The following is a 23,375-nucleotide window of genomic DNA, read 5'->3' on the forward strand; positions in this document are numbered from 1 at the left end:
GGCCATGAGAGGAGGTGAACTAGGAGGATGAAGGGGTTGTAATAGATAATATTGGAAGTGGCCATTGAGAGGAGGTAAACTAGGAGGATGAAGCGCGTGTAATAGATAATATTGAAAGTGGCCATTAAGAGGAGGTAAACTAGGAGGATGAAGCGCTTGTAATAAACAATATTGAAAGTGGCCATTGAGAGGAGGTAAACTAGGAGGATGAAGCGCTTGTAATAGATAATATTGAAAGTGGCCATGAGAGGAGGTAAACTAGGAGGATGAAGCGCTTGTAATAGATAATATTGAAAGTGTCCATTGAGAGGAGGTAAACTAGGAGGATGAAGCGCTTGTAATAGATAATATTGAAAGTGGCCATGAGAGGAGGTGAACTAGGAGGATGACGCGCTTGTAATAAATAATATTGAAAGTGGCCATTGAGAGTGGGTAAACTAGGAGGATGAAGCGCTTGTAATAGATAATATTGAAAGTGGCCATTAAGAGGAGGTAAACTAGGAGGATGAAGCGCTTGTAATAGATAATATTGAAAGTGGCCATGAGAGGAGGTGAACTAGGAGGATGAAGCGGTTGTAATAGATAATATTGAAAGTGGCCATTAAGAGGAGGTAAACTAGGAGGATGACGCGCTTGTAATAGATAATATTGAAAGTGGCCTTGAGAGGAGGTAAACTAGGAGGATGAAGCGCTTGTAATAGATAATATTGGAAGTGGCCATTGAGAGGTAAACTAGGAGGATGAAGCGCTTGTAATAGATAATATTGAAAGTGGCCATTGAGAGGAGGTAAACTAGGAGGATGACGCGCTTGTAATAGATAATATTGAAAGTGGCCATGAGAGGAGGTGAACTAGGAGGATGAAGCGGTTGTAATAGATAATATTGAAAGTGGCCATTAAGAGGAGGTAAACTAGGAGGATGACGCGCTTGTAATAGATAATATTGAAAGTGGCCTTGAGAGGAGGTAAAGTAGGGGGATGATGCGCTTGTAATAAATAATATTGAAAGTGGCCATTGAGAGGAGGTAAACTGGGAGGATGAAGCGCTTGTAATAGATAATATTGGAAGTGACGAGAAGGGGAGTTGTCAGATGCATAGACGATGAGTCGGAGGCGGATGGGAGAGTGACTGAGATAATAGGTCAGATAGTGACGGAGAAGTTGATAATTCGGAGATTGACTGATTTAACTTGGAGAGTGACAGAGGAGACGCTCCCGCAAAGGACTAGGTCCGGTCGGATTTGCCGTACTTGCAGGGGCCGTTATTTGTACAAATGACCCCAAGAAGTGCATGCACTAGACTGAGAAGAATATGGAGGTTAAAAGGATCACAAGTACCTCAGCTTTTTTATACGGTTGTGAGACCTGGAAGATGAATAAGGGAGATAATGCTGGACGTTTAAGTTGGAATACGTATCTAGTATTTAAAATTACTCAACATTTGTTGGAAAGATCACATCAGGAATGAGGAGTCCTGAATGTGCTTAGACAAGATCGAGAATATCTTTGTAGTTTAGTCGGCTAGCCGTAGTTTCAGGAATCCCGGAAGTTTTCCCGGAAAGGCCACAGCGTCTGATCTGTGATAAATTTGTTCGTCTGATCCCAGGGGCATAGCCAGGGGGCAAGCGTGTTATATTATTATGTGTTATATTGGCCTTTTTGGGCCTCCTCCTGTTAAAAATCCTGGCTACGCCCCTGAAAACAAAGACATGGCTTCTATTTGCTAAAATACAGCATGAAAACATCAACTCGCTCAAAAAAGCCAAACAGCCGTACTCTACACGATCCTTAAAGGTATAAGGCAAGTCTCGTATACATAAACTTGTACACTACACGATCCTTAAAGGTACAAGGCAAGTCTCGTATACATAAACTTGTACACTACACGATCCTTAAAGGTACAAGGAAAGTCTTGTATACATAAACTTGTACACTACCCGACCCAGTCTCGTATACATAAACCAGGCCTTTTGCACCTTGGTAACCTTGGCCTAATGAACTCGGTAACAGGCATTTTTCACCGTGGTAACCTAGCCCTAATGTACTAAGTAACCTAGCCATCTTGTGTCTTGGCAACCTCGCCCCGTCTTTAAAACTCATAATTGTTCCAGACTTCATCAAACAAAGTTTTGCATTCCATGACTGCGCCTAGCTTGGCACACAGCAAGAATGAGCCTGACAGCTTTCTGTGCAGCGAGTAGACCTCCTCAGGGGGCGGGGTCAGGCGATGGCGGAGCATGATGGGAATTAGGTCCATTATCCGGCGTGTGGTGTCCTGCGTACCAAAATTGAAGGGTTTGGATTGTTTGAATGGCTCGCCTAGTATCATGACTGCATCCACGTGGGCCTTGACCATAACCTGCGAACATAGCACAGTGAAACATGAAGCAGTGGTGGAGTGTGCAGGAGGGTGGGGAAGGGGAATGCCATATAAAGCAAAGGGAACATGCTCCACCAAATAAACTATGGTGTTTTTGAGTGCGTAAATGCAACTAAAACCATGCCTCTAATCTAATTTACATCGGACAGGATGATATAGCAGTTAGGGTACATTCAACTGAATTTGATACATTGCATATGAATTAATATTTACAAGTTTCTTCACATAATTTGTAATAAATAAATATAAAATTTAAATTATAATGAATAAAAACAATAACAAAGTATATCCAATGCAAACGGAAAGCGGAATGGTAGGGGCCCTCACTGAGTAAAAGAGTAAAAACTTTTTTTTTACGAAAAAAATCATTTTCTTACCTTAGATTCATATCCTGTTAGAAAATGTAGTGCAATGGAGTTATCCACAACCATTTGTTCATCACCAATAGCTGCTCCTCGTATGATCTGTTAGAAAACATTTCAATATGTCAATTGATGGCAAATACTGTCAAGACTAACCTTGAAGCAATGACCAAAATATGAGAATACTGACTTACCCTATACAACGAGAAAAACCTTGATGCAATAATCCACAAATGAAAATAATGAGCTATCTTAACAAGATCTTGACTAACCTTGATGTAATGATCAACGAATGACTTGGAATATTCCCTACTGGCACCAAAGTCAAGAAGATAAATCTACAACAACAACAACAACAACATTATAATTATTATTAGGTAGTAGAGTCTACTTGTTTCTGGTGTGCAGTTTACGGGTATCATATATTATGCACAACATCTTACATGTACAGCAAAATCTTGATCTAATGAAATGGCAAGGGACGAAAAAGCATTGTAGAAAATCATTAGATGACTTCTCATATATTTTATTGTTGGAGTGGCCAGAAAATGAATATGGCAATACAGAGAGTATCACTATTTTGGGTATCAAAATATCGTTGTTCCACTGTACATGATAAAGTGAGTCCCTTTATTCTGGTTTGGTCACCTTGTCAGCCTCAGGGTCGTAGAAGAAGTTGGACCAGTTGGGGTCTGTCTGCATAAAGCGATACTCAAAAACTTCTCGCAAACAAAGGTGAAGAATTTTATAACAGACCTAGAGGAAAAAAAAGATGCAATATTCAATTTTAGAATTACTAAGGATGGTCCAGCCTTCGATTCAGCTACAATTTACTGTTCCATGTGACACACGCCAACATGGTCACCAAATTAATAAAGTTCAAGAAAGACAAAGTAGCAAATTAGCATTAAGGAATCCCAGTTTTGATCATCCTCGGAAAGCCAGGGTTTTTACTGCCAACTACTTCACTCACGAAAGACTTATTGACACAAACGATAAAACAATGGGGGTTGTGATGAGCTAGGATTCACACTCAATCATTTCTTTGTCTCATTGGTTGTCTAGCAGAGTTCATGTCAATCAGATAGCATGCTTAAGCATGTTTTCCATAAAGCTCTGAAATGATTTGAGCTTTTCTCAAACTGAAAAAGGGGGCTTCATTTGAGTGATACCTCTATATTCTCTTTATTAAACTGCTCTATCACACCACAAAAAAAAAAATCAGTGTTAATACCTTGTTGATAGTTTCAGGGCTGAGGTCTTTGATCTTATCCAGTGGCATTCCATTGATCAGTTCAGAAGTGATAACCTGCCTTGAGCTTAGCTCATCTATCACCACTGGTATTCCAATCTCTGGATCGTCTTTTAGCAGCTCTCTAAACAGAACAGCTAGTGTCAAAATTTAAGTAGCCTGTGTAGCTGGCAGTTACTTTGAGTTTCAGAGCAGTTTGCTATCCAAATCTAGGTGAACCCGTTCAAGGCTATTGTTAGAGGCCCCTGAAATAACCCCCTGCAATCAACCTCATGAGATTTTTTAAACTCCGCGCAAACACTTTTTCTGATTGGCTAATTGACAATAGCTTCTGTCATTAATCAACAAGCCATCACATCTGGCGCATTACTAGTTAGTAGTAAAATGGCGGCAAAGGAAGACAGTTTGTTCAAGCAAAATTTAGACAAGTGCTTAGAAGATTTACAAAATCTTGGGACAAACAGAGAGAGATTATCTATAATTTTTTCTCGTGAAGGGGTTGCAAGCTCTGCTGGAAAATGGCTTGTTGTTAACAAATTCGATTGCAACGCCTGTACAAACTTCAATCAAGACAAGACCAAAAAATCTTTGTTCTTCACTGGGGAGTATAAATTGACAGAGGTGGAATGTCTGCCTCTCTTCTCCAGAAAATTTGGCTTAAAAAACTTATGGAAAATACGGCAAAGAGGGGTTGGATTATCCGCCATAGTTTGCCATGTTTATTTGAATAATTTTTTAGGAGCAAGATGGCAAATTTGTTTCCCACTAATGTTTACATAGGCTGGTTTATAATTGGTTCTCATTTGACAGTGTTTGGAGTGCTTGCTTTTTGCCATCAAACATGCGCTCACCACACACGGCGGCTCAATGGCATTTAGAAAATCTCACGGGGTTGATTGCAGGCAATAATTCTGGGTGCCTCTTACACTAGCCTCAGCTCTCTAATGCAGCCATTTGAAAAGCTAATAAAAAAAAAACTACAACCAAGTTCACATATTCTCGGATAGAAAACTGCTCTGAAACTCACCAGCTACACAGGCTAACTTATATGTTGCTAGGGCACCAGGAATATGGAAAGCATTAAGAGAAAACCCTATGGGAGGGGGTACTCAGCTATAAGCATGATGTGGGAGAGGGGAAAGGAGCCCAATATTTTTTTCAATCTTCGATTATATACCCCAGTTACCAGACTTAACAATTCCCAAAAACTACCAAAATATCAAAATTCAGCCCAAAATACAAAACAGCATGACTATTGTGACATTCTTTCTATGGTGAGGTAGGGTTCAGACACCCCCCTGGGGTTGAACACATCATGCAAGCCAGTGTAAAATGTGTACCTTTGTGCTCATGTTTGAACAAGTGAAGAGTTCAACTGCATGAAAAATGGAGCAACAACATTTTTTTCATGCTTTTGAAACTCACTTAAACACTTGCTACACAGGCTACTATTCTCTTACTTGAATTTTCTGGCACTTTGGGCTTCTCTGACGTAGTCCACTTCCCACGCAAGCTCTCGTCTTGCTACTTCCACAGCATTTTCAGCGTAAAGCTCTTTTGGAAGGAGGCTAGCCATGTTCAGGATGGTCATTAAGTTATTGATGTCGCTGTCAATACTATCTCCAACTCCAGGATACTAAAAGATCACAAAACAAAAAATGACCATATAAAGTACCAAAATACAGAGGAATAGTAGTAAGGGGGGGGGGGGGTTGAGGGGTGGGGGGACCATCCAATAAAACTTGTCAGATAAGGCACTATCAGTATAAGGTACAATCTGTATTGAAGTTTGATGGATAATGATGCACAACGGAAGACTGCAGGATGAATGTCTTTATCCAAGATGTATGCTTATATACTTATACAAAAATTTCTTGGTAGAGTTTTGTGTCTGTGTTTTGTATGTATGTATAGTATATATGTAGAACCCTAGTCTTTTTAATAATTCCAGATGTTTCATTCAGCAGATATTTGACCTTTATGACAGTATGTTTTTACCTGTATTTTGATGGCTACCTCCCTGCCATCCAGCAACACCCCTCTGTGAACTTGCCCAATTGATGCAGCTGCAAATGGCTTCTCATCAAATTCCAGGAGCTTACTTTTCCAATCAGCTCCAATCTCTTTCTTTAAAACATTCTAGAAGTGAAGAACAAACATCAGTACGAAAAAAAAAAAAAACACACAGAAACAAACAAACAGTATTTTAAACTTGATTGCTTTGAGCATCTCAAATTCAAAGGCTTGATGTTAACTTGTCAATACTTAGAGAACCAGTGCCAGGCCCAGAGTGTATACACCCTTCCAACACTTTGAATTGCTTCTAGGACTATGAAGCTAAAACCACATATTCAACTCCTGTTTATATATTTCTTTACATCATTATTATATTTATATATTTAACAATTACACTATGAGCTCGAGTTTTCTATGAGTGAATAGATAGTCAACGAAGGGCATAGTGCCTCTGTTTTAGTGTAAATCCACTCAAATAATAACTTAGAAAAAATTAAGATTTTAATAATTCTCAGCAATAAATAACCGCTTTTTGCTCGAAATTACCGCTTTTTGCTACTCATTATCTATGGCTTAATAGATAGTGAGTACGGAAGCTAGTGAGTGGATTTATACTGGATGCTTAATATATTGCCCCCTCTCATGGATCTGACCCAAGTGGTTTCAAAGAATACTGTACCTCCAGCTGCCACTTGGGCATGAAATCTGCGCTGTTACGGACCCTCTCAAAGATGGCAAGTAACTCTGGAGCAATCAGGGCGTTATCTGTGACATTAACATTAAAGGGAAGCTTGTAAAACTATCCAAGTCAAACTAATAGTTGAAACGAATCTTGAAGTTGTCAGGTAATCTAGAATACTTTACCTTGTATGCTTAGCATCTGGCCAAGTTTCAAAGCAGCTCCTCTCATGCGACACAATGTATTCACAATCTTTTGGACGTTTGCCTCTGTCAAGAATGCGCTGCCTGTCTTTTTTGACAAGTTATCCACTAAAGGAATATAATTTTTTTTCACAAAAATGTGTAAAAGGGGATTTGATGGCATTCAACATATACTGTGCGATGAGCCTCTTTATAGAAAATGAACTAGACTGTAGTCTGCCGAACAGTAAAACAGTAGCAAGACTCACAAAAATTACTGTATCTAGAAAAGATAAATCTTGGGTTAGGGACGAGTTTGAGTTAGCCATGTCAGAGTTGTCAGGATTCAACAGTTGTTAAACAATATAAACATTTTGATAGGTGCTAGGAAGAATTAATTTTTCAGACTTCTCAAGACATCTTTCTTCTCTGTAAAAAAATGATGAACAGCTGTCTGGAATGCATCCAGATCTCTGGACAGCATCTTCAATCTAGTGCCTTGCTCTATAATGATAATAGTTAGTCTGTTATTATATTTATTATATTACTGAACATTTATAACTTATTGTATAAATTATTAGAAATCACTGTACCTTGCTTTAAACCAAGCTGTCCTTTTGTGATTTCTGATATAGCCCCAAGTGTTACACTAGCCAGAAGACCTGAGAGAGATATGATTCTCATCACTTTCAATATACTTAGCAGGTGGGTAATCAAAGGAAGACACAAGAACACCCACCATACTCATCATCCCAAAAATAGTTTATAATACAGGGTTTCCTATGCCTTTAACTTAATACCTTTTTACATACATTTCCAAATGACACTACAACAAAATAATATCTTGTACTTTCTTAAGAGTGGGCTGTTAAGTGTAACTATGTTTCAGCTACTGTGTTATGCACATATAAAGTTGCAAAAGATTTCAAACATTTCTCTCCTTACATATAAAGTTGCATACATTTTAATAACCTACCGCCATAGTTGACGAGCCGGCCCACTCTAGAGGTTGGCACTGCTCTCTCCTGTGACCGGGCGCTAAGCTGAAGACATCAACACAACATTTAGGGGTGCAGGGCCATAGTAAGGGGTGGGGCATGTAACCAGGTGCTAAGCTGAAGACATCAACACAACATTTAGGGGTGCAGGGCCATAGTAAGGGGTGGGGCATGTAACCAGGTGCTAAGCTGAAGACATCAACACAACATGTAGGGGTGCAGGGCCATAGTAAGGGGTGGGGCATGTAACCAGGCGCTAAGCTGGAGACATCAACACAACATTTAGGGGTGCAGGGCCATAGTAAGGGGCGGGGAATGTAACCAGGTGCTAAGCTGAAGACATCAACACAACATTTAGGGGTGCAGGGCCATAGTAAGGGGTGGGGCATGTCACCAGGCGCTAAGCTGGAGACATCAACACAACATTTAGGGGTGCAGGGCCATAGTAAGGGGTGGGGCATGTAACCAGGTGCTAAGCTGAAGACATCAACACAACATGTAGGGGTGCAGGGCCATAGTAAGGGGTGGGGCATGTGAGCGGGCGCTAAGCTGAAGACATCAACACAACATTTAGGGGTGCAGGGCCATAGTAAGGGGTGGGGCATGTAACCAGGCGCTAAGCTGGAGACATCAACACAACATGTAGGGGTGCAGGACCATAGTAAGGGGTGGGGCATGTGAGCGGGCGCTAAGCTGAAGACATCAACACAACATGTAGGGGTGCAGGGCCATAGTAAGGGGTGGCGCATGTAACCAGGCACTAAGCTGAAGACATCAACACAACATGTAGGGGTGCAGGGCCATAGTAATGGGTGGGGCATGTAACCAGGCGCTAAGCTGACGACATCAACACAACATGTAGGGGTGCAGGGCCATAGTAAGGGGTGGGGCATGTAACCAGGCGCTAAGCTGACGACATCAACACAACATGTAGGGGTGCAGGGCCATAGTAATGGGTGGGGCATGTAACCAGGCGCTAAGCTGACGACATCAACACAACATGTAGGGGTGCAGGGCCATAGTAATGGGTGGGGCATGTAACCAGGCGCTAAGCTGAAGACATCAACACAACATGTAGGGGTGAAGGGCCATAGTAATGGGTGGGGCATGTAACCAGGCACTAAGCTGACGACATCAACACAACATGTAGGGGTGAAGGGCCATAGTAAGGGGTGGGGCATGTAACCAGGCGCTAAGCTGAAGACATCAACACAACATGTAGGGGTGCAGGGCCATAGTAAGGAGTGGGGCATGTAACCAGGCGCTAAGCTGAAGACATCAACACAACATGTAGGGGTGCAGGGCCATAGTAAGGGGTGGGGCATGTAACCAGGCGCTAAGCTGAAGACATCAACACAACATTTAGGGGTGCAGGGCCATAGTAAGGGGTGGGGCATATAACCAGGCGCTAAGCTGAAGACATCAACACAACATGTAGGGGTGCAGGGCCATAGTAAGGGGTGGGGCATGTAACCAGGCGCTAAGCTGAAGACATCAACACAACATGTTGGGGTGCAGGGCCATAGTAAGGGGTGGGGCATGTGAGCGGGCGCTAAGCTGAAGACATCAACACAACATGTAGGGGTGCAGGGCCATAGTAAGGGGTGGGGCATGTAACCAGGCGCTAAGCTGAAGACATCAACACAACATGTAGGGGTGTAGGGCCATAGTAAGGGGTGGGGCATGTGAGCGGGCGCTAAGCTGAAGACATCAACACAACATGTAGGGGTGCAGGGCCATAGTAAGGGGTGGGGCATGTAACCAGGCGCTAAGCTGAAGTAATCAACACAACATGTAGGGGTGAAGGGCCATAGTAAGGGGTGGGGCATGTGAGCGGGCGCTAAGCTGAAGACATCAACACAACATGTAGGGGTGCAGGGCCATAGTAAGGGGTGGGGCATGTGAGCGGGCGCTAAGCTGAAGACATCAACACAACATGTAGGGGTGCAGGGCCATAGTAAGAGGTGGGGCATGTAACCAGGCGCTAAGCTGAAGACATCAACACAACATGTAGGGGTGCAGGGCCATAGTAAGGGGTGGGGCATGTGAGCGGGCGCTAAGCTGAAGACATCAACACAACATTTAGGGGTGCAGGGCCATAGTAAGGGGTGGGGCATGTAACCAGGCGCTAAGCTGGAGACATCAACACAACATGTAGGGGTGCAGGACCATAGTAAGGGGTGGGGCATGTGAGCGGGCGCTAAGCTGAAGACATCAACACAACATGTAGGGGTGCAGGGCCATAGTAAGGGGTGGCGCATGTAACCAGGCACTAAGCTGAAGACATCAACACAACATGTAGGGGTGCAGGGCCATAGTAATGGGTGGGGCATGTAACCAGGCGCTAAGCTGACGACATCAACACAACATGTAGGGGTGCAGGGCCATAGTAAGGGGTGGGGCATGTAACCAGGCGCTAAGCTGACGACATCAACACAACATGTAGGGGTGCAGGGCCATAGTAATGGGTGGGGCATGTAACCAGGCGCTAAGCTGACGACATCAACACAACATGTAGGGGTGCAGGGCCATAGTAATGGGTGGGGCATGTAACCAGGCGCTAAGCTGAAGACATCAACACAACATGTAGGGGTGAAGGGCCATAGTAATGGGTGGGGCATGTAACCAGGCACTAAGCTGAAGACATCAACACAACATGTAGGGGTGAAGGGCCATAGTAAGGGGTGGGGCATGTAACCAGGCGCTAAGCTGAAGACATCAACACAACATGTAGGGGTGCAGGGCCATAGTAAGGAGTGGGGCATGTAACCAGGCGCTAAGCTGAAGACATCAACACAACATGTAGGGGTGCAGGGCCATAGTAAGGGGTGGGGCATGTAACCAGGCGCTAAGCTGAAGACATCAACACAACATTTAGGGGTGCAGGGCCATAGTAAGGGGTGGGGCATATAACCAGGCGCTAAGCTGAAGACATCAACACAACATGTAGGGGTGCAGGGCCATAGTAAGGGGTGGGGCATGTAACCAGGCGCTAAGCTGAAGACATCAACACAACATGTTGGGGTGCAGGGCCATAGTAAGGGGTGGGGCATGTGAGCGGGCGCTAAGCTGAAGACATCAACACAACATGTAGGGGTGCAGGGCCATAGTAAGGGGTGGGGCATGTAACCAGGCGCTAAGCTGAAGACATCAACACAACATGTAGGGGTGTAGGGCCATAGTAAGGGGTGGGGCATGTGAGCGGGCGCTAAGCTGAAGACATCAACACAACATGTAGGGGTGCAGGGCCATAGTAAGGGGTGGGGCATGTAACCAGGCGCTAAGCTGAAGTAATCAACACAACATGTAGGGGTGAAGGGCCATAGTAAGGGGTGGGGCATGTGAGCGGGCGCTAAGCTGAAGACATCAACACAACATGTAGGGGTGCAGGGCCATAGTAAGGGGTGGGGCATGTGAGCGGGCGCTAAGCTGAAGACATCAACACAACATGTAGGGGTGCAGGGCCATAGTAAGAGGTGGGGCATGTAACCAGGCGCTAAGCTGAAGACATCAACACAACATGTAGGGGTGCAGGGGCATAGTAAGAGGTGGGGCATGTAACCAGGCGCTAAGCTGAAGACATCAACACAACATGTAGGGGTGCAGGGCCATAGTAAGGGGTGGGGCATGTAACCAGGTGCTAAGCTAAAGACATCAACACAACATGTAGGGGTGCAGGGCCATAGTAAGGGGTGGGGCATGTAACCAGGCGCTAAGCTGAAGACATCAACACAACATGTAGGGGTGCAGGGCCATAGTAAGGGGTGGGGCATGTGAGCGGGCACTAAGCTGAAGACATCAACACAACATGTAGGGGTGCAGGGCCATAGTAAGAGGTGGGGCATGTGAGCGGGCGCTAAGCTGAAGACATCAACACAACATGTAGGGGTGAAGGGCCATAGTGAGGGGTGGGGCATGTGTCTTAACAATATTAAGGAAATGACCAGTAGGGGCCTGGCTTGCTCCTACCATCCTCAATATTCTGAGGCCTGCTACATCTCTGGGTGGGTGTTACTTTACCCCTTTGGGTCAAGAATAAAGATAAAAGGCACAATATTTACATATGACGGAGGTCCTTAATTACTTTAATTCCCTATAGCAGATTTATATTAGTGTGATTGTAGGTTTTTTTCACTGTTTACAGCTAAAATTTATTGTTGTGTGCCCTCTATTTTTCTAAACTAAAAAAAATTTGCTGGGTTTTCTGATCTGCCAATCATTGGAGGGGGGAGGGGGGAAACTTTGGGCACTTTGAGCTTGCATCTCCCTGCTTTCAATTTCAGTAAAAAACATGACTTGAGCTTTTCTAAAAGAATTGTGTAGACAAGTGTTTTTTTTATGCTGAGAGAAGGTTGGATGGTGGCAGCACATATAGTTAATGCTTTACGTGTCAGTAAAAAAAAAAAAATGAAACCAGCACCAGTAGTTTTCTCCTGACTGCCGTAGACTCTTCCTAAGAAAATAAACTCTTCTTTAGAAACTAGATCAGTTAAGTAGCGGAATCTAAAGGAGAGAGTGCAAACCTGAAGGAGGAAGGCAGAAAGTAGTCTCTAGGCCTCGTTTTACATGCCCTGCCTCCTCTTATGACTAACAGATCACAAAACACTGTAAAAAGGTTCCCATTTTGAAAACTGGAGGCAACAATGAATCGGGCTGTAATGTTTAAAGCATACATTCGTCTGGTAGAGGGGGCGAGGACGAGGGGGGTGGAGGGTAGGGGGGGGGCAGAGCTGCTTTTTAAATTCCTCTTAAGTTATTTTTTATTTTATTTTTTTTTTATACCTTTATGATATGGCCATATATGCCTTTGTGAAGTATATTATTAAACGTAAACGTAAAGGCTTTGTTTTGGGTCATACTAAAAAGCTTACTTGTTGTTTCCGTCTAGCCTTGGCTGCAGCACTTCCGGGAATTTGTGAAGCACCTTTACGACTGAGCTTCTGATCCGCCTTGACCTCTGATGGGCCGATAGTAGTATGGTCTTGGTTCCTATATATAGCACGGGACGTGCAGAGCAGCCTTCTACAATAATGATACATCGCACGTGCGCCCTTGGAATCGTAATCCCTAAACGAAGGAAGGGCTGGGGAACAGTTCGCTTTGGTATTAGTAGAAAAAAAAACATTTCTCCTTGTATTGTTCACACAGCAGTATTGTGTGGCAGTATCTTCACCCAAATAAACAACTGAAGGGGAAGCTTTAGCGACAGCACGTTGTTTGAGTGTGACGTAACAATTTCCTTCCCCAAGTAGAAGAACCGCTCCTCGCGAACTATTCAGCGTCCTCAATGCCATTTCTTTACCCCGCTACGGTCACTTTGTCATCTATAAGTGGACATGGTACAGTAATCGTTGATTTGATATAAGGTTCGGCGCGGATCACGGTTTTCCAAAACGGCTAAAGTCGATCTTCGTGGCTCGTGCAGCAGAACCAGTCGCTTTCGTTTGTTTTGTGAGCCCGCGATCTCAGATTACGTAATGAGGTCGACCTGTCACATGGCTCACCAAACATTGGGAATATAGATAACACGGATCTTTTAGTCCCTACCTCTCAACATAGTTAATTAAGTATGCTCTAAAATATAATGACGAGGAATGGCATTTTCTAGCAAAGTCGGGGGAGGGTCGAATTGGCGAGCACTTTGGCGAGCATGTTGGCGGCCCGTTTTTGTTAAACGAAGTTGAGTATTTCGGTGTTGAAAAACTCGAGTAATGAGCACATTGATTTTTTTTCGTGCATCAAGACATTTAGTGTGTTGTACTGTATAATTGAAAAAAAAAAAAAAAAACACTTTCACGTGCGCATAAATCACTCGAAATTAAAAGGTTTTACGGGCAGGTCACCGAGTGCCGCTACGCACAGGCTAGGCGCCTAAGGCACCCTACGTGCGGTAATCTTTTATACACTAGCACGTCATATTGAGTTGTAATCCTCAGCCTCTTTTGGGTTATATTGTAGTGATAACATGCATGTTACTTAAAAATGCATGCATGTAAAATAAAATTTTTTTGCGCTCAATAAAAACTGAATATAATACAAACATTATGCGATTTAGTTCAAAATTTGGAAAGAGTCATCAACTCCCTGGTAGTATACATGTGTTCTATCTTCATTCTATCCGGTCATCTGCGAGGGGGGCTGGAATGCGCGTTGGGAAAGGACCCATAGACTGCCGCAAATTATGCACCCTCATTCTCAAGTACCAGATCTGATGTGATACAAATTTAACAACGCTCTTCCGCCAAAGCAAACATCACCTGCACTGCGCACTTCACACACAATTCGTCCCACCATAACATAGCATCAAATGATATAAAATGGTGAAACGCAACCTCATCATCTTAGAGGCTAAAGATAAATTTCGTTGGTTTTCTATTATTACCGGAAAATAGCGTCACGGAAATCTACCTTATTTGCTGAAAAGGAAGTAGCAAAATTTGTTATTCACACTCTTTTCCCGCTAATTTGTCGAGAGAGAGCGCCCAAGTGAACTGTTACTGTAATCAAGACAGGGAGCCCAATATTGAATTGTGATTGGTTGATTGAAGGTGCGAAATCGATCTGTCGTTTCGATTGATTATTCCATGACAGAATTTGAGAATGTAAATGGTAGATAGTTTCGATGTAAATCTCAACGTATTGTCAATGCTAAAATTATTCCTAGTCTACAATCATCAAGGAAGAATGGATTATGGCTTGACTGTACTGGCGGTGTAAACACTTGGTAATGTTTTTCGATTGAAAGCAAGATGAACCAAACTGCTCGTGTGCAAGTTATCGAGGCGGGAAGACCTACAAGTGTGTCGCAGAGCGAACATGACAAAGTACTAGAAAAGCTAAGACAGTGCGAAGCGGAAAAAGTTCAAATAATAAAGGACCATGGCACGTTGATGAAAGAGTTTAACACGAGAATGCAAGTCCATCTGGAGGAGATTCGTTTGTTAAAGGAGGTTAATCATAAACTTCAAACCGACATGCAGGAACTTCGGGATCTCTGCTGCTATTTAGACGATGACCGACACAAATGTAGAAAACTTGCTCGTGAATGGCAGAGATTTGGTCGCCACACCGCCACAGTTATGCGAAACGAAGCAGCATCCTACCAAGAAAAACTCCATATTTTAGAATTGCGAGAAAGCCAGATCTCGACCGAAAATAACGAATTAAAAGAGCTGTGCTTGTATCTCGATCAGCAACGTAAAACAACACGGAGTGCAACATGTAGTAATTGCACAAAAAGTACGGATTCACAGCCAAATCCCTTGGTAAATGGAACTCTAGACACGGTGACTAAAGGTATATGGAAGAAATAATCCATACAGGGGTTTATTTTAGACCCTGAAATATATCGTGCAATGATTTGGAACGGAATCAAGCCAAAAGCCGGCCAATTGTTTACGCTCAAAAGAGCTTGTCCCCGGGAATCTAAGTGGAAAGCATTTTCAAAGAATTTTAAATTGTTTGTCCTTTTGTTGAGTACAGGAAGAATTTATCCCTGCCTCGAGCAGCCACTTAGCCGCTAACGTAAAATTGCTCTGCATCGAACCATTGCTGCTGTTTTATTGTAGTAAGATCTGTATTGATTATTCGTAAAATGAAAAGCACCGGGTATAATGCCTAACTAGCCTTGTTATAAAGTACAACACCTTGCTCTATAGTAACAGAGTTCAATTCACACCATCAATCTCCCCCGAGACACATTCACTACGCCGTACAAACTCTTTGATTGATGTGACAAGAAGGACAAAAAACTTGCACTGCTCCTCGGGGCAACACTCATTTATCTTCTTATCCATTTTTAATTTCATTCCAGGCCCGGGTTATTCAGAGAAACTCGAAACTCGTCTCAGTAACATTGGAACCGAAAGAGCTCCAATACGAAAGGTGAGATTTTACTCGTAAAGAATCACGATTTTCGGGTGCTATGTTTTGACTGGTACCAAAGTGGTATAAAAAGCACCTTGGCGAGTTTCCGGCGTTTAATGTTTCCACAGTAACCCCACAAATGGTTTGATATTAGGCGTCGGCAACAATGGAACATTAGTAGAAGTGTCGGGCCATTTATCTTGTGAAATACAGTCTCTTAAATTGTACATGATACCAATTAATTATCGAAGCATGTGATAATGCAATCAATTGCCACTAAAATTATTTCTCTAATCTTTTTATTAAGTTTTCCAGTGTATGAACATAGTCAATTTATGTTTAAATCAACAAATAGGACATTCTTAGATGAAAAGACAGAAAAATATGCAGATATGCGATAAGTATTCTCTAATGCCTCTAATCCTACAAAATTAAGTTAGAAACCAAAGTTCAGCCTCAACTATGTTCAGAAAACCACATGTGCAAGACAACACTTTAGACAATTTGATTAAAGTCATATGTTCGTAATCATCTTTTATAAAATCTCAATGATAACTCAATAGATAACCCAGCAAAGGTCATGTTGTGAATTTTCAGAAATAAACATGCATGTATTGAACCAGAGTTTAATTGGTTGAAAAAACAAAACAAGATCAAGGTCTCAAAAGATTAACCCTGTGTTGGTCATTTTAAACTTATTTGTTGGGAAACTTGTGAGTAACTTTAATGATTTAAATAAATGTTGAGTGGCAGCCCGTTGTTTCTGCTATTGCTCACTGTCAAAGTCAAGTAACCGTCTGATGTTGTTAAGGTTTCAACATTGCTGGGTTTTCTGGATAATCACATGTAAGAGAGTGTCTTTGTCTTGTTATTCTGAGTTCTGTTCTTATCAATATCCATTGAGCAAACAAATAAGGAATATTAGAATCTCTAAGGAAGCTAGGGACTGAATAATAATTACATGCTGACATTAAAACTCTTGATAATCAAAAGAAAGGATGTGTTTTTTATATTAAAGATACCTTTTTGATTGGCTCTATAGATAGAAAATACAGATGATGCAGCGTTGTTGCTCTAGAATAAAACATGTTATGTCTAAAAAAATTGTGGAAAACTATTTCTGTGTTAAATTATGCAGTTGGATAAATATCTGATTTTGCTTAAGGGTAGGGACTTGTGCTAAGAGATTCTGTGATCTTTCGGGTGGCAAATTCAAGCCATAATAAACACAGAAATTACTGTGCCCGTTACCAAAGAGAACAAAATAAAATCTTTAAATAAAAATAAACCCTTTCTGAAAAAAAAAAACTTTCTGGCTTTATTTGTAAGCCTTAAATATTAAAGCTGCTTTTTGTTACTGTTATTTTGCTGTTAAAAGCCTGAGCTGTGCTAGTCTCCAATCCAAAAGTCAAATGACAGGGCTCTCATTAGCTTTCAGAGTAGGTGATAAAGATTGATAAGTAGGGGGTGGAAGTTATTTTATCTCTTTAGTTCAAATAAAACTTAAGTCAACATTAAAAAAAAATAGGTGGCGCTTGGTGGGGCCTAATGAAACCATTATTAGTTCCCATGTAATGATAACCTTCCATTTTTGTCCTAAAAATGCACAAAACTTGTGTCCTCCTTATTAATGGGAATAGAGAAGACCTGCATAATGTGTATTTTATGTTTCTTTTCTTTCAGAGTTTAGAGGATATCAGTGACAGAGGAGCAAGGAAAAGAGTGTCTTTTTCTATGCCTGATGAGCTGACAGAAACAGTGAGTACCAGAACATCCTTTTTCTCTTTAATTTCAGTTAATAGGAAGTATCATGCAAAGCGGATAAGCCACATCACTCACAAACAACACAGATGACAGCACAAAAAAAACCTATTACATTTGTGGCTTTGAATTTCAGAGCTCTTCTTTTTCAGATAATTATTTTGATTTAAAGATTTGATGACTGAAAATTATGTAGTAGTTCTTAGCAAACTCAAAGTTTAACTGGTTGTTCAAGTACTTTATCCAAGTTAGGGACTCTGATTTTTTTAAATACCAATAAAAAGTTTTCCTATTTCTTTTATTTCTTGTTAAAGAATAGTAAGAGTGCTAGATGAAGTCACCTTCAATTAATCTAGCACATAAAATAATTAAATCCTGCTTGTTGACAGCCTAGTTAAATCTGAAAACACCCCAATATCAGAGTATGTTCTGTAATAGGGAACTTAATATTGACTACTAAGCTCTTATTAAATCTTTCAGGACACAGAGAGTATTGACAGCAGATGTAGTACATCAAGAATCAACAGATATGGGCACCACAATGGAATCAAAGGTAAATAATGCATCTTTGGTAATCAAAGGAAAATTTCTTTACATGATGGGGCTATGATAATTGAAGGTAAATAATGCATCCAAATGGGGCTATGGTAATCAAAGGGAAATGCCTCTGTATGATGGTTCTATTATAATTAAAGGTAAATAATCCATCTAGCTTGGGCTTTGATAATTCCAGGAGGCTTCAGTATAAGAGGGATGGGTAACCCCATGAGGCTTCAGTATAAGAGGGATTGGTAACTCAAGAAGCCTTCAGTATGAGGGATGGGTAACTCCAGGAGGCTTCAGTATAAGAGGGATGGGCAACTCCAGGATGCTTCAGTATAAGAGGGATGGGTAACTCCAGGACGCTTCAGTATAAGAGGGATGGGTAACCCCATGAGGCTTCAGTATAAGAGGGATGGGTAACTCCAGGATGCTTCAGTATAAGAGGGATGGGTAACCCCATGAGGCTTCAGTATAAGAGGGATTGGTAACTCAAGAAGCCTTCAGTATGAGGGATGGGTAACTCCAGGAGGCTTCAGTATAAGAGGGATGGGCAACTCCAGGATGCTTCAGTATAAGAGGGATGGGTAACTCCAGGACGCTTCAGTATAAGAGGGATGGGTAACCCCATGAGGCTTCAGTATAAGAGGGATGGGTAACTCCAGGATGCTTCAGTATAAGAGGGATGGGTAACTCCAGGAGGCTTCAGTATAAGAGGGATGGGCAACTCCAGGATGCTTCAGTATAAGAGGGATGGGTAACTCCAGGACGCTTCAGTATAAGAGGGATGGGTAACCCCATGAGGCTTCAGTATAAGAGGGATGGGTAACTCCAGGATGCTTCAGTATAAGAGGGATGGGTAACTCCAGGAGGCTTCAGTATAAGAGGGATGGGTAACTCCAGGATGCTTCAGTATAAGAGGGATGGGTAACTCCAGGACGCTTCAGTATAAGAGGGATGGGTAACCCCATGAGGCTTCAGTATAAGAGGGATGGGTAACTCCAGGATGCTTCAGTATAAGAGGGATGGGTAACCCCATGAGGCTTCAGTATAAGAGGGATTGGTAACTCAAGAAGCCTTCAGTATGAGGGATGGGTAACTCCAGGAGGCTTCAGTATAAGAGGGATGGGCAACTCCAGGATGCTTCAGTATAAGAGGGATGGGTAACTCCAGGACGCTTCAGTATAAGAGGGATGGGTAACCCCATGAGGCTTCAGTATAAGAGGGATGGGTAACTCCAGGATGCTTCAGTATAAGAGGGATTGGTAACTCAAGAAGCCTTCAGTATGAGGGATGGGTAACTCCAGGAGGCTTCAGTATAAGAGGGATGGGCAACTCCAGGATGCTTCAGTATAAGAGGGATGGGTAACTCCAGGACGCTTCAGTATAAGAGGGATGGGTAACCCCATGAGGCTTCAGTATAAGAGGGATGGGTAACTCCAGGAGGCTTCAGTATAAGAGGGATGGGTAACTCCAGGAGGCTTCAGTATAAGAGGGATGGGTAACTCCAGGAGGCTCCAGTATAAGAGGGATGGGTAACTCCAGGGTAATTTCCTATTACTACTCAGTATTCTATTAAAAATTGTACTATGTTTTAGTTCTGACATTTTTATATTTATTTTAGAAAATGGTCAAACTGGAATACTAAGAAATGGAATACGGCCCAAACAGGTGAGGGTACTTTTATTGTTTTTACTCCTCTCCTTGGTATCAATCAAGATAACCTTTATTCAGGGAATTAAAGCCACAGTTTGGTTTCAAGGCTGAAAAGAAATAAAAACAGTTTTTGCTTTATTTATTTGTTATTAGTGATCATTGGCTTTCTTTCAGGGGAAACTACCATTTATGAGCAACTCTAAGATGGGACCAGAAGCGGTTCAACAAGCAATGAAAGTGTTGGAAATCCATAACAGTCTTGACAACAAGGACAAGGAAAACAACAGCAAGGAAAATGAGGGTCTTGATGACACAGAGGTTGCAGTTCTTAAAGAAATGTGTAATGTAAGTGTTACTAATAAATAATTAATACATAGTTTAGATGCCACTAATTCCATGCATTTCATTTCATTTATTTATTTGCATTCCATTTACATTGATGGTATTGCATAACATAATATGGCTTAAATGAGAGTATTCGGTCTTGATTTAAATGTTTTGTATATAAAGTGGGCTACTTTCTTATTCACAAAAGGGTCAACATTATTAAAAAGGAACAAAATTTTATCATCATTACTTAGATTGTCAAAGAAAATGTAGTGGGATTGGATATCAGAAAATAATTGCTTTCATTCAGAGTGGGATGAGACGCAGAAAAGCATGAAATGTTTTTCATCCTCTAAAGTGTTACAAATCTGGCAGATACGCTTCTCTCTTGGAATCGGAGGTTTTGTGTGTCTACCTGTTTCTATGTTTAGATTAAGATTCCCTAGTCTGAGTTTGGCTAAAGCTTTACTGTGTTCCATCTTAAGTATTTTATCATAGCATTCACTAGATTTTGTGTCTTTTTTTGAAAGAGGAGTAAAAAATTAGCTTTTTGTTCAGATTTATAAGACCCATTTGATAACGTTTAGATTCGTTCGTAATATTTGTGATTAATTTTCCTAGTTTAAATTTGTTATAAATCGACTCCTTATTATATGGGGCATCAAATGTTTCTAGTATCTTACAAATTGAGGACTTGAAGCTCGATTTGCCCAAACATGCCAATTCGCTAGAAATTTTAAGGCATTGTTTGGCAATACTATTTTCTGGTAATGCTTGAATATGGAGCCAAAACATTAGGGTGTTACGTAATATTGTTGATTTTAGCGATAATCTGCCGGCCTCATTTCGGGCAGAGACATTTGGGGCCCGTTTTTTCAAGCCAAAGTAGTATTTGAAAAATTGGCAATGCAAGCGTTCTATGGGGTCTGTTTCCCATTTTTGAAAATTTATCGCATCATAAGCTCCCCATACGTCCGAGTTGTACAATAGGATCGGAGAGAAGAGTGCGTTAAATAACTTGTTATTTAACTTGATAGGGAATCTATTAAAATTGAGATAGCGCTTGACTGCAAAGATAGAGCGTCTTGTTTTTTCAACTGACCGCAGTTTCGAAGTTGTGAAATTACCGTTTGTATTAAAAGTACATCCTAAGTATTTATATTCTGTTACGTTATCTAGTTGTGAGCCATTTAAGAAGAAGCGAAATTTTTGAAGAGTCAGTTTCCGGCATTGTTTTTGAAAAATAACTACTTTTGTTTTTTTTTATTTACAGACATTAACCAATCTTTACAGAATTGATCGATCAGATTAATCGATTTTTGTAGTCCCGAGGGACTGGTTGAGATAAGAACCAGATCATCAGCATAAAACAAGGAGTTTAAGGGGACCCCATTGGGCAAAAGAACGGGGTCAAGACCAACTGCATTCTGTAAAAGAGAGGGAATGTCATTTAGATACAAATTAAATAATAGCGGAGAAAGAATACATCCTTGGCGAACTCCTCTATTGTATTTAAAAAATTCGCATCGCATACTGCCAGTCTTAATGCTCCAAATACATACAAATAACCAAAGTTGATTGTTTTTGCTTCCAGGGGCCTGACAAAGGATGCGTCAGGGGTTTGGGGGGGGGGGGGGGGTGAGAGCTGGGAGGCTGAAGAATATTAAGATTTTGCTATAGATGAGGGGAAAGGACCAGGCATTATTCTGTTGGAGAGTATGAAAGTATGTCCACAAAACGAAGACCTTAAACCCAAAACTTGACCCCAAAAGTATTGTCATTATTATCAAACTGGGGTTGGTGATGTTGCCTTCAATATCAATCCAACTTTAGGACAACACAAACCTGTTGCTCACGCGAACCTTTCAAATAAACCAAACGTTATGACGTCACAAACAAAGGAGATTTCACTGTTCCTGATATGGCCCTGTTATTTGACAGCCTTTAAATTTTGTTTCATACTTCTGTTGTATTTTCCATCTCTTACCGGTTTTGATGTATTTCAGGTTGTCTGGAGAAAACTGTCAAATGGTGACCAGACTAAACCTGCTCAAGTAAATAGCAACGACCATAGTGATGAGGAAGTGTTGGAAGACCTCTTATGACAACAGATTTCGACTGCAATATTTGCTGTGTTTTGCGTTGGCAAAAAGACGACATAAATAGTGGAAAGTGTGCTACCATTGGCACCAAGACAAGATCTAACAAAAGTCAGCATGTGAGAGCCACTCTTTGGGTTGACATAAACTTCATAAGGAGGATTTAGTCATATTCTGTTGTGCACAGAAACGTTTCCCATATCAGGGTGATCAGCACATCTCATATTCTTATTGGTGCAACCCTCAACAGTTATTAAAGTAAATGGATAAATTATAAGAAAATTTAACTGAGGTTAAAACAGAAATGTAGAATTGTGCTAGGATGCTTATTAAAGTGCTTAGGATTACATAAACCTAATAAAGCACATGGTATGCACAATTTTATATCAGCATTCACATGCCGCAGATGGTGGACTTGGCAAAAAGATTGTCTTAAAGTATGCCCCTCCCCTCAAATACAACTTTTTACAGTTAGAAATACAATACTTGGAAGGCCTGTTGTTTTACACCAAACAGGCTGAAGCAGGCATGTTTTGTCAGGAATGCCAAGTATGGAATAAACTGTATGGAATGTTGCTGTCTTGTGTGTTTTGCTGTTTAATTGCATTTGGCAGGAATAAAAAAACATGTACATCCATTTGAGCCTCTCTTTGGTGTAAAACCACAGGCCTCCCAAGTATTGTAATTTTAACTGCAAAAAGGGTTATTGATGGTGTGGACCAAATGCTGGAGTTACTGTAGCAAGTTTGATCTTTTGTTCCATTATATAATCATTCACACAAAACTAATAATTTATAGCATGTATAACATGATATCTGACTTTTGCCCATTTTGTAGCTTGTGGAGTACCAAGCCGGTAATTTTTTTGTACAGTCATACTCTGACTGATCATAAGAAATAGAAGAAATTTAAAAAATTGTATATCATTTATATTTTGCCAAATGATCTGAAGGGTATTTTAGACAACAAATGATAAATTATCAAGTTCTATACATGCGTCTTGTGTGCAAACTTGTTTTTATTTTTGCTATGCTACCATCCCCAGTAGCTGGCTAAATGTCGATAAGAGATAAGCCCTTCTCTCACTCCACCTTTCACTTGCTTTCTGTGGTTATCAACTCTTGCCTAATGAACCCAGCAAAAATAAAACACTGCACAACTTAGTGAAAGAACCAGACCCAGGTTTGTAAATGGGGTATTAAAATGATATTTGCCTAGTCCTGCTTGTGGTGCTCAAAACTGAGTAAGTGCCGATAG

At 41.3% G+C, this 23,375-nt stretch overlaps 2 protein-coding genes across 2 annotated transcripts; one reads left to right on the top strand and one right to left on the bottom strand.

Annotated features, from left to right (window-relative positions):
• Positions 1–1,398: 1,398 nt before the first annotated feature.
• On the bottom strand, positions 1,399–13,547 carry LOC5511222 (atypical kinase COQ8B, mitochondrial). The gene is made up of 12 exons (XM_048730648.1): positions 12,741–13,547; positions 7,848–7,914; positions 7,465–7,533; positions 6,875–7,000; positions 6,690–6,775; positions 5,993–6,133; positions 5,455–5,630; positions 3,977–4,118; positions 3,391–3,498; positions 3,015–3,080; positions 2,758–2,844; positions 1,399–2,359 (listed from the first exon to the last, which is right to left on the bottom strand). Exons 1-12 carry the CDS (start codon positions 13,161–13,163, stop codon positions 2,090–2,092), a joined length of 1,761 nt encoding a protein of 586 aa, XP_048586605.1. The 5' UTR covers positions 13,164–13,547; the 3' UTR covers positions 1,399–2,089.
• Positions 13,548–14,437: 890 nt separating this feature from the next.
• Positions 14,438–23,129, top strand: LOC116617300 (coiled-coil domain-containing protein 85C-A). Its single transcript, XM_048730651.1, has 7 exons — positions 14,438–15,165; positions 15,683–15,753; positions 17,419–17,493; positions 17,977–18,049; positions 19,661–19,707; positions 19,867–20,037; positions 22,026–23,129. Exons 1-7 carry the CDS (start codon positions 14,619–14,621, stop codon positions 22,122–22,124), a joined length of 1,083 nt encoding a protein of 360 aa, XP_048586608.1. The 5' UTR covers positions 14,438–14,618; the 3' UTR covers positions 22,125–23,129.
• The last annotated feature ends 246 nt before the right edge of the window (positions 23,130–23,375 follow it).

The sequence above is a fragment of the Nematostella vectensis genome, chromosome 7, assembly GCF_932526225.1.
Source record: "Nematostella vectensis chromosome 7, jaNemVect1.1, whole genome shotgun sequence".
Taxonomy (NCBI): domain Eukaryota; kingdom Metazoa; phylum Cnidaria; class Anthozoa; order Actiniaria; family Edwardsiidae; genus Nematostella; species Nematostella vectensis.

What these genes read in the sequence shown, in the direction of transcription:
- LOC5511222 (XM_048730648.1), bottom strand. Translation starts at nt 13,163, where the DNA reads ATGGCATTGAGGACGCTGAATAGTTCGCGAGGAGCGGTTCTTCTACTT. An exon ending in ACAGCTTGGTTTAAAGCAAG is followed by an intron (nt 7,001 to 7,464) that starts GTACAGTGATTT and finishes ATATTCCTTTAG; the next exon opens with TGGATAACTTGTCAAAAAAG. An exon ending in TCGTTGATCATTACATCAAG is followed by an intron (nt 2,845 to 3,014) that starts GTTAGTCAAGAT and finishes GTTTTCTAACAG; the next exon opens with ATCATACGAGGAGCAGCTAT.
- LOC116617300 (XM_048730651.1), top strand. Translation starts at nt 14,619, where the DNA reads ATGAACCAAACTGCTCGTGTGCAAGTTATCGAGGCGGGAAGACCTACA. An exon ending in CTGATGAGCTGACAGAAACA is followed by an intron (nt 17,494 to 17,976) that starts GTGAGTACCAGA and finishes TAAATCTTTCAG; the next exon opens with GACACAGAGAGTATTGACAG. An exon ending in ATGGAATACGGCCCAAACAG is followed by an intron (nt 19,708 to 19,866) that starts GTGAGGGTACTT and finishes GCTTTCTTTCAG; the next exon opens with GGGAAACTACCATTTATGAG.